Below are 10,976 nucleotides of genomic sequence, written 5' to 3'. Positions count from 1 at the left end.
GATCTACTTATTACAACACACAAGAAAAATACAATCCAGCAAAAACAATTTTATTAACATTTCAATCAAACATTAGTTTCATTTTACAGTACAAGTATCCATATGTTAATAAAATATTAAACACCTTTGCTCTTAGAGCATGAGTCCTCAGAAGTTGTTATACTTCCCCTTTACCTTTCATTAAAAAAATCCACTTGCAGTTACAAAATGTCATAAAAGTCCTCAACATTTGTCCGTGTGCTCATTGCTTCCTTGAGAGGGCAAGCTTGTCTGTTCTTTATTCAGTCTCTCCTGCTCCTCCACATCAGTTTGAAGTGCGGCCATGTAGTGTAAATTTTTGTCAGCGTCAGCTTCACTGTTTCTTCTCCTCTCAGACACAAAAACAGCAAGGCGTGATACTAGTAAAATAGTCCCGGTGGTAATAAGCATGATGGCAGTACGAAAAGGGAACAAGCGATATCGGTGTCCGTCTTCCTGTATTTTATCCCACGGCAGAGGAAGAATGTCAGGAAGGCCGATGACGGGTTCCCCAACCAGAACTCTTAGTAATATAGCTAACACAAGGCCAGAACAGGCCCCGTATCCATTCACCCATTTTTTCAAGTAGAAGATGCATGCCACCTGAGGGGTCATCATCGAATACAAAACATCTGCACTGACAATCCAGAACAGGTGGATGGATCTTGTAGTCATGGCAAGGCCTGCTCCCATCAGCCCACACAGGAAGACTGATACTTTCACCACCACAATAATCATTTTCTCTGTTGCCTGAAAAAGAGGAAAAATGTATGCAGTCATTCCAAGTGAACAAAAGTATTATACACATTTGATTTATGAAAATCTAAAGTAACATGAGCTAATGCCAAGACAGTCCGGCTGCAGGGCGTTCATCTCTGACAGCCACTCTCACAGATGGTTCATCTGAGACGCCGTGTATCTCAGAAAGGAAATACACGCTTGAACTTAAGAAATAAAAGTTTGATTGAACTTCCTCTTTGTCACAGTAAGGGTTAAGGTAACGGTTAAGACACCTAAAGTTAACCTGTGAAACCTCATCACAAAACAGTCTGCTTACAGGAAGAGCTCATCCTCCATGAAAACATTCTTGCACAAGTGTAGCTTCTGTAGCTCTGTTAGCTGCCAGAGCTCTATAGATAACACAGCTAAAGCTAAGCTCACAAGGCAGCCATATAAGCTCCATATCTGTTATCTATGAAGCTAAGTTAGCTCAGGCAGCAACCTCCGGTCCTCAAAAATGAAACCAATGTGGAAGTGCAAAAAATGCAATACCACGAGTGTCCACTTGAGGCTGGCTGCAGAAACACTGGAAGTCCCCGTACACAACACGTTACTAGGCCGTTTTTTACAGTCGGAAATAACTGGTTAATAGCCTGGTTCAAAAAACCAAACAAGTCTCATTAGCTAATGTCTTCATGTGCTCTCACTGTACGGGGTTGATTTTTTGGTACCACAATCGTTTCGATTAAATTCAGGAAAAACCTCACTGCACACCGATTGGCGCTTCTCATTTGATTGACTGATAGCTTGACAGGCAGAAGCGACGTTTCTACCAACCAGAATGCTAGCTAGCTACCTGACAGGAAGTCCAGTTAGTGGGCGGGCTGTTAGGTTGATCCAAAGTTTGGTTGAGACAGCTTCAATGTGGAAGCTGCCATGGAATGGCTTCAAAAGCTTTTTGGGTCCGCCTATTGTAAGCAGACGGCTGACGTCACAGAGGCTTTGTCCAATTCTTTTTACAGTTAGCTTTAGCTATGGCTAAAAGCTAACATGGCTAAAACTTTCTTGACTATAGATAGCCAAGCTACATAGCAAACCTAGCTAAAGCTAAGCACACAAATAAATTGTGAGCTAAGCTTAAGCTAGGTTGAGATTGGATGGACAGACAATACAAGAATATAATGTCTCTTGCCTTGGCTATCATTAGCATGGAGGCTTGAAAATGACTGGTGCTGGTTAGCCTAGTTGTTCTGCTGATTCTCATGTACAGAAGCTAATGTCCCTGAAACAGTTGGCTTCATTTCAACCTCCATCTTCACTGTTTTCCTGCATGTCATTTTACACTCCCGATTCCCCGGTCTATCCACTTTCCTGTCCTCTGAAATAAAGGTATTAAAACCCTAAGAAAATAATAACAATAACAACAATAATAATAATAATGAGACTGATATGAACCCAAAATACAAAAAAAGCTTAAAATATGTAATTTAGCAATTTGTGAAGTCTTAACTCAAACCTTTTAGGGAAAAATGAACATAATGTGAGTTGTTAGAAGCTATAGTATAGCTGCTGTTTTATCAGAAATTGATTATGTTTCTGTATGAAATAAAGAGCAAAGGGCGGCACCTGAAAGCTTTTCATGACGGAAAGGATGTTTGTTTGGAGTGGAGTTCGCCGGTAGCAATAGTTGCCATGGTAGCTGTTAGCTTGGGTATAGCTGTAGGAAAAGTGGCAGTTTTGTCAGTACTGGGCCACATTTATTTATTAAAACAAGAGCGATGAGCCACACCAAAAGCTTGGCTGAGAAGATGTTTTTGCAAGTCTCCCGAACAGCATTAATTTTTATTCACCAAGAAGCTCTGCCGCTCACACACTATGGCAGCATTAGTCTATAGAGCTCAAGGTAGCTCAATGAGCTGCACATGTCTACTATCTCATTTTTTCTTGCTGCTTTGCTCTTGGCAAACTGACTGAAAACTGTGGGTCTGTACTTTGCAACTATCAATGTTACCAGAAGCTTAAGACTTTACTACCATACTGCTATTTGACTGGATTGCTAACTCTGTGTTATGAAAACTAGAAAGAGCTACACAGCTGTGCAAAGACAGTTCTTAATAATGACACCACTGCACCAAAAGAATCGATTTTTCTTTGCTGTGATCACTCATTTTGTGCACAGCCAAAATGCTGAGCAGCTGTTTTGACAAAAATAAACCTCAAAATTTGTGACTATTTTAGGCCAAAGCATAGCAACATAGGGTAGTCTCAGTTGCTTTTTTGTGACTATGTTATATAATTCCCCCACTATCCCCACTAATCCCTCCTGAGGTATAGTTAGTATAAATTCTAATCATACCTGTTTGTAGACGATGTTCTTAAAGATGTTTCGACCCAGCTGGGATGCCGCAGACAAAAGTGCAGAGTCCACTGATGACATCACAGAGGCAGCAAGCGCTCCCATCCCAATCAGTGAAACGAAGAAGGGGCAAAGATGCTGGAGGGCAATCGGCAAGATCATACCAGATTTACCCTGTTCATACGGGCTCGGTGTACCAAAGGTGGTCTGGTTCCAATCTGACAGATATTAATCACATGTAAAGAAAAAAATATGAGTTATAGGGTAATGTTAGAGAGGGATTTCATCAGAGATTATTAGGAATACCTTAACTGCAAAATAAACCTAATAGTAAGAAGATAGTTAAAACTTGGTACTGGTAGATGCTGCTGCTGCCCCAATAATAATGGATGGGATGCCGAGGATTGGACATAACACTGCTCCAGCATAGCAAGTGAGCTTAGCTTGGGAATCCGTGGCTGTAGACAGGACTCTCTGGTAGAAGGCTTGGTAGCAGATCCCTCCAAAGGCCTAGGATAGAAATAAAGACGGGACATTTTAAGAAAGTAAGCGTACGGGATTCGGCTATCCTTTCTTGGATATTTTCTTAAGGGATGTTAAGTTTGTCCATTACTATAAGCAGTACGTCGTCTATCCATCGACCTGATTGTTCCAGCTCTAGCGTGCCAAGCCATGGTTCCTGGTACACCTTGGTGACTGCAGCAACAGTGAAGTTGGCAGAGCTGGGGCTTGTCAAGATAAAAGGCACACAGAGCCACTGATAAAAGGAGGGAAACAAGATACGAGTTACAAATATAAACAGTGGTGCGTTGAGCCAAGTGTTCACGTCATGGTAACGATGCTAATGCCAACAAGCTGATGTTTTGCAGCCTAGTAGGCAGAGCAACCACTCCTTCCCCTCCCCCGTGTTTCAACCAGGCAGGGCTAACAGTTGAAGAAAGACAGGAAAAGGAAACCGAAAAGGAAAAATAAAAATTAAATAAAAATGTGAAACATGTTTGAGCCTTAGCAGTAAAAGCTGTAGCTGCGACAAAAATAACTTACATTTATTGTCTGTTTACAGACCAACGCTCATGCTAGCTTAATGCTTCTTTAGCCAATGTAGCTCAGACCAAAAATATGTCAATGATAAAGCCAAGTGATGCTATAGCCAATGTAAGTATTGTGGAAAGACATATGGCGTGTCCCAAATGGCATATTTCTGTACTAACTACTACATATGTTCAATGCTGAGGGTGTTAACACTGAGAAGTATACTCAAAAACAGTTTACTACTGGCGCCACCTAAGAACTGGCAAAATAGCGACTATTGTACTGTTAGCATGCTAGCAGCACACTAGCTGAGGCTAGCATCAACTAGCGAGCTAACGTGTCTTCAGCAACTTCAGCACATTTTAACACAGAAAAAAGCATTTAAGGTAAAATTAGTTAATTTACTTTAAGCAAAAAGTTTTGAGATAAAATACAAGATACTAGCATTTAGTAGAGGAAAAATAGCCGACAATTTTCAGGGAGAATCGCCTAAAGCCTGTTTGGGGATTTTGCAAGCAAGTAGCCCCCAGGTGGACACCTGAGGAATTGCAGTTTTCATGCTGACTTTATTTTTAAACACCAAAGGTTGCTGCATTATCAAGTTTGAAATCATCGTATGAAGACAGTGGATCTCTACTTTAAATTCCCTGCTAAGCTATTGAACCATTTTCCAGAAAAACAAATGTCTGCTTCAAATGAATGTTATGTACAATTTTTCTCACTGCAACGTCTACATTGATTTTTTTTAAACAGACTACTTCATTGTTTAATATAATCACATTAATTTAAAAAATTCCAACAGATTTTAAATAAAGGGAATTCTTGATTTATACAGGATCACCATGACAACCAGGACTTGTTATGTCAAAAGCTCTTGTACAAGGAAGGTTGAACTGCAACTTAAAGCTGCCGCTCTGTTGCCGTATCTCAGTCATGTTTTCTGCTGTTTACTCGAGGTGAACCGTGATTATTTTTTTCCATCAGCTTTCCATTTAAGCTCCCCAAACAATGCAAACCTTCATCCTCCCCCCAGGCCACATACCAGAGATGGGTTGTTTAGTTTTGACCACTTCTGCTGCTTACTTGCTTGCTATTTTGAGTTCCACATGATGAGGGGGAAAAACTGTTAAAAGTGGCTTCCCTGGTTAATGCTGTGAGCAGTCCCTGAATGCTTTGGCAGCAGCTCACAAGTCCACTTTTAACAGCTTTTCTCCCTCCTTGTATGCAACCAATCAGTGAAATAAAAGAGGTGATTTACTGTTTGAATAAACCTTATGAATAGCAGTTTGATGGCAATGCATCCCATAGTAAATGAGCGATTAAAGCTATGAATTTCCCCAAAAATATAGGGTATCTACCAAGCCAAGGAGCATGAGCAAAAGCTGGATGACATCGGTGTACGCCACAGAGTACAGTCCTCCCATTAACGTATAGATGATTGCCACAGCAGCAGAGATGCTCACAGCCAGTGGGGAGGAGATATCCATGACTACGCTAACTGTTCCTCCTGTAACCACAAACATAAAAAAGGCTATACACCCACAAATATATCCAAACTTAAAGACAGCTGCTGGAAAAAAACTGAAAAATGCACTTGGCAACACAACGAAGAGAAACAATTCCCAACTTACCCAGTGCACCAAGGATGCATGCTATCCACAAGATATCACCAATGAGAGCTGGAATGAATAGAAAGGCAGCGACGGTGTTGCCATATTTCTCTTGAAACGGGTCCATGAGGGTGACGTAGTTCTTGGACCGGATTGGTGTGACAAAGAAGAGTGCACCTGCAGTCACACAAAAACAACAAGGACAAAGAAAGCCCTTTAAAATATAGACTACAGTAAATGTGAGCGGGCAGAAAATAGTCCTAGAGTAAATATCCTCAATTACAGTGGACAAAAGTTATAGACAAAATACAAGGAAATAATTAAAATATGGCAGCAAGCCTAGTAAGAAGGGCTTCACTTCACCATTTAATAACCAAAAAAGAACTTATGACTGTACTCACCCACAACCATGTTGATGGCGAAGGCAATGGGTCCAGTTGCCCACACTAACCCTTTAGTTGGATCATAGACCACTTCAGCATTACCCAAAATGTAGCCTCCTCCCACCCAGGTGGCTGCAAAACATCAAGAGACAAGAATAGAAATCTGTTTACAGAGGAGCAGAGCAACTATAATAACAGTAACAAGGAAAGGAAACAAGCTCATACATCCAAGCAACGCTTGTCTTCGGTGAATCGACTTGAGCTTTAGCAGGGCTTCTCTAGTCGTCTGACTCTCAGAGCTTTTTACACCACAATCATACATGGATGACAAAGGCTTTGCATCAAAGCATCATTTAAATGGAATGAGGGCAGGGTTTAGTTGAACTGGAAGAGGGTCGCAGTGACTGCCATCACTGTGTAGCGTTTTGCTTGAACATAGCTATAGTATAACGCCAGTTTTATCAGAACTTGGCCACATTGCTTTACTAAAGCAAGAGCAAACATCCACACTGAAACCTTTTATTGGCAGAGGAATTTTTGTGTTACTTCTCCCGACTGGCCTCAGCATGAGTTTTATCCACAAACAAGCTCCACCATCCATAAACTACGACAGCCCCTGTTTGTTGAGCTCAGGTTACAGTCGGAGCTGTGCATGCCTAGAACCTCATTTTTTCTTGTCGCTCTGATTGGCCTGTAATGAATGTGACAGACAGAGCCTTCATCCAATCACCTTCTGAGAATGCTTTGAAAAGTCCTGCCCTTCCCAAACACTTTCTATGGGAGGTTTCCCTTATAAATGTGAAATACATCCATGCAATGATATATAAAACAGTTTATCTGACATGTCAGATTAGGTTTAAGACAAAAAAAAAAAAATTGGTTAAAAAATCTTACTCATTTGACAGCCCAGTATTAACCAATCCCATTCATACACAGTCACACACCACTGAGGCAGCAAATCGAGGTGAAGTGTCTTGTCTAAAGACTCGTCAGCATGCCATTGTAGAAGATGGAGATTGCCTTATTGGTTTATTCTGTTATTACCACTATTAAAGATAATAGTGTTCATTTTGACGCCTAGTTTTTTTTTTTTTGTTTGTTTGTTTTTTTCAGTTTAAAGAATAAAACGTTCATTAGTTTTGGTTACATTTAAGTCATTTTTGACCTTCATCTTTTAGTCCAGTTTTAGTCCATTAAAAGTGCTAACGTTTTAGTCAAAATATTTTGTCATTGCCCGAATCTGGTGCCAAATCATTATTGTGTTCTATGCAGCCTTATTTTTATTTTTAGTCTTTGTCTGAATATAAAATGTTAATAAAATGTTCCAGTCTGTTTAAAAAAATATCAGTGAACACTCATCAGTAACACATTTAGGTCCTGCAATCACAATAATAATGGAAGACAGCAAATGACTCAACATTCACCCATTGTAAATACATGGAATGACATGCATTCCTCTAAAAACCTTACAACCTTTCCCCTCCAGCCATTGATAAACCACGAGGACTGATGTGGCTAACCTGACACATTCTTATTTATCACTGTTGTAATTCTACCTGTCATAGTAAAGATGCTGACCCAGATGTTAAGGTTCCGCCCTCCAACCATGGTAACTTCACTGCGGTTCCCGCTGCACTTCTTCTCCTCTCGTTTGGACTTCCTGGATGCCCAGATACCTGTGCCCAGTACGATCAGGTAAAACACTCCTATGGACAACAGTCCTGGCCAGTTCACCGCCATCCTCAGTGTCTGCAGGGTAAAGACAAGGTACACACAGAAGTTTCATTTCCCCCTTTAAATCAAATATTATACATTGATTTCATGTAGGTTGGCCGATGATGTCAGGAATTTACCACAGAAACAGCATTAAAGCAGCTAAAATAAGTCAATGACACATTAAAACTGCAGGAAAACACTTTAACAGCTGTTATGGGATAATAATACCAATTATAGCTACATGGTAGTAGAAAACTGTCAATAATACAATTATGTAAATGTGTTTGAACACTAACTAGAATGGTAAAGTTTGTTTTTCTTAGCATAAATGCATTTTCAATATACAAAGTTTTTTTTTTCACTGAATTATGCAACATAAAAACCTCCCCACTTAACCCAAAAATCATTGTATACCACTTGTTGCAAACAAATCAAATTCTGATGAATATTTTTAAATGTATTTTAAGTAATTCCAAATATTTTCCCCTCTGGCATCAATAAAGTCTTATCTTATCCTATATTTATGTGTGATTGCCCTCTATTAATAAACCAAACTTTATTGAGCATCAAAAAAGCTTTCAATACATAGTAACAATAATAACAACACTGCCTGAAACATGAAAATATACCTGATAGTTACTAAATAATGTGTTTTTATTAGATCCATCTCTTGGACTGTAAAATGAAAACCAAACTAATGCACTTAACGAATTTACATGTGGATCTATTAGCTTGTTTTGATATTTTCCGTCCCTTTAATAGATAATATAATGATAAGTGAAGCTTTATTTTGAGAAGTCAGAGAGCCAAATCATTCCTGCTGTGATAATCTGTATTAGTGCAAAAGCTGCTAGATGCTGGATCAGCATGAGAAATCCTGCAGCTGAATCGTTTGAAAAAGCAAAAGAAAGAGCCAAAATTAGAATAGAGAGTTTTGAAACTCTACCTTAGCTGTGTCTGTCTCAGATACCCTCTGACAACCTGCTTCGACCACATGAAAATGTTCCCTGGCTTGACCTTAGCTGTATTCCCATGACAGAAAACATTCCTGAATATTCAGTACCAGTCAGCCCAGTGTCTTATCTGCAACTGCAAAAGTTTCCTCTGTGGCTTAAAATAGATTCAAACTAGTTTATGTCAACTGCCGCTGAAACCAATCTAAGGGCATTTTAACAGAAAATTAAAGGGACAGTAGGCACATAATGTCGAAGTCAATTATGCATCCACAAACATGTATGCATATGAGGCCACATTTTAACTACTGACCACTAAAGTTGAGAAATTAATAATTCTTAGTATAGCAGATTATTTACTAAGTAGTTTTGTGTCATCAGTCTGAGCTCATGGCACGAGAATAAAAAAAAAACATTTTAAAGTAACAGTACAAAGAGGTAAAAATAAATAAATAAAAAAAGATTTCATTCATACCTTCTATATTGTCTTATCACCCTTCATATTAAGAAAAATCTTTAATAATACCATGGAATATTTTGTTACCTGTGTTGGTCTTGGATGATGTTAAGATGGGTTAAAGTGTGCACAGAGATCCTCTAAGCCAGCTGTCTCAACAATGAGGAGGGACGCCTACTTGTCCTCTGTGAGTGTGGGAGCCTAGGAAAACTTTTTAACCCTTTTGCTCAACAGGAAGTGAATGCTGTATTCTATACTTTCTCTAACCACCCCTTTTTCATTTCTTTACACACCCATTGCTGTTCTTCAGTTTTCTTCAGATTCCCACCATATTCTTTTGTTACGTAACACTTTTAATTACCTTTGGTGGAAATTTACAGCATTTACTTTGAGGTGCCTAACCCACATCTTCTCTACATTTCTTGTTTCTTGTCTCGCCCCACTAACTGCTGGTCGACTCTTTCTTTCTTTATTATTCATATGTTAACGCTCCCCCACCTTTATTTATTTTAGACTAAGCAAAACATTTACATCTGTGGGACCTCCATCAGAATCTTAGCTGAAAAACAGCAGAAAAGTTTCTGCTAAAAGCTTGTTGCACTAGAAACGCTTGTTTGTTTGGGAGCTGTCCTTCAGCTTCAGGTGTCAATGTTTTTTTTGACAACAGAGGTTATACTCACTGTGGATACTGATTTGCATCGTCTTGACTTCTTGTACTTTTAGCCAGATGTTTGTTTTGCCTTAGGGGCTTTGTCTGGTTTTTCTCCCACACAGTACAGGTTTGATTAGTAGAGACTGCCTTAGACAAAAGGTGATGCCTGCTAAGAATCTGCAATACGACAGTACCATGAATGTCATTTATTGTCATGTTCAGGACTCTGTTAGTTTGAGGCCTGCTGTCCCTACAATCAATCTGTATACCTCTACACAGCCGAGGCCAGAGGCATCATGTTTTTTCTGGTTCTGCCTCTAAGTACATGCACCATTCATTTTAATGTAGTGTCAAGAACACTTTAAGAGATTTTTTTAACACAAATTTCTGCTCTGACTCATTGATGATCTAATTCAATTTTGGAGGCCACAAATTTCTAGAACTCAGACTATAAAAGAGACCAACGATGCCTTTCTTCTAGACCAAATGTACAGTGCCCATAACAGTATTCCCCCTGCATTATTTCTACGATGATAGTTGATATAATTCGCTGTATGCTTCAGAAAATAAATCCTCCTCCAAGCTGTAGTTCTCTTGCAGACTGAATAGCATTGTCCCCCAGGATTCCTATATTTTGTCGCTCTCATTTTACCCTCTAGCTTTACAAGCCTTTCAGGGCTGGCTGCTGAGAAGCACCCCTGCAACATGATGCTGCCAGCAACATGAAAAATTTTTTTGTATCCATCCCATGAATTATACTTTTCATAACCTTTCCTCTGATTTGCTTCTGTTATGTTCATGGTAGCCAGCAATGCTGATAAACCAATGACTGAACATCCCAGACACATATGTTTTTATACTACAGTTGCTTTACACACATTCACTGAACTCAGGTGATCCCTATTTCACTACTTGTCAACTATCCATTTACATTTAGCCACAGAGGAAATGCTAACATACAAAGCCAGTAGGTTCAGGCTATACAGTCATGGGGTATTGGCACCCCTTGAATTTTTCCAGAAAATACACCATTTCTCCCAGAAATTGTTGCAATTACAAATGTTTTTGGTTTACACGTG

At 39.4% G+C, this 10,976-nt stretch overlaps 1 protein-coding gene across 3 annotated transcripts; it reads right to left on the bottom strand.

Moving 5' to 3' along the window:
* Positions 1–59: 59 nt before the first annotated feature.
* LOC121505272 (high-affinity choline transporter 1-like) lies at positions 60–9,458 on the bottom strand. 3 transcript variants are annotated; one of them, XM_041780427.1, is made up of 9 exons: positions 9,333–9,458; positions 7,676–7,868; positions 6,138–6,251; positions 5,758–5,913; positions 5,485–5,633; positions 3,708–3,851; positions 3,451–3,604; positions 3,095–3,312; positions 60–768 (listed from the first exon to the last, which is right to left on the bottom strand). In XM_041780427.1, exons 2-9 carry the CDS (start codon positions 7,857–7,859, stop codon positions 223–225), a joined length of 1,665 nt encoding a protein of 554 aa, XP_041636361.1. In that variant the 5' UTR covers positions 7,860–7,868; positions 9,333–9,458; the 3' UTR covers positions 60–222. The 3 variants fall into 3 exon arrangements, with proteins under 3 accessions (XP_041636361.1, XP_041636362.1, XP_041636364.1); XM_041780428.1 differs by lacking the exon at positions 9,333–9,458 and adding an exon at positions 8,782–8,916; XM_041780430.1 differs by lacking the exon at positions 9,333–9,458 and having other exon boundaries at positions 7,698–7,834.
* Positions 9,459–10,976: the final 1,518 nt, after the last annotated feature.

The sequence above is a fragment of the Cheilinus undulatus genome, linkage group 23 (assembly GCF_018320785.1).
Source record: "Cheilinus undulatus linkage group 23, ASM1832078v1, whole genome shotgun sequence".
In the NCBI taxonomy this organism is placed as follows: domain Eukaryota; kingdom Metazoa; phylum Chordata; class Actinopteri; order Labriformes; family Labridae; genus Cheilinus; species Cheilinus undulatus.
The sequence above is the reverse complement of the archived record's forward strand: the minus strand, read 5'-3'. Positions and strand labels throughout refer to the sequence as shown.

Excerpts from the sequence above, each read along its gene's own strand:
- LOC121505272 (XM_041780427.1), bottom strand. The coding sequence starts at position 7,859 with ATGGCGGTGAACTGGCCAGGACTGTTGTCCATAGGAGTGTTTTACCTG. Across the intron at positions 6,252-7,675 it reads CAGCATCTTTACTATGACAG|CCACCTGGGTGGGAGGAGGC; the intron begins GTAGAATTACAA and ends GATGTTTTGCAG. Across the intron at positions 3,605-3,707 it reads TAGACGACGTACTGCTTATA|GCCTTTGGAGGGATCTGCTA; the intron begins GTAATGGACAAA and ends TTTCTATCCTAG.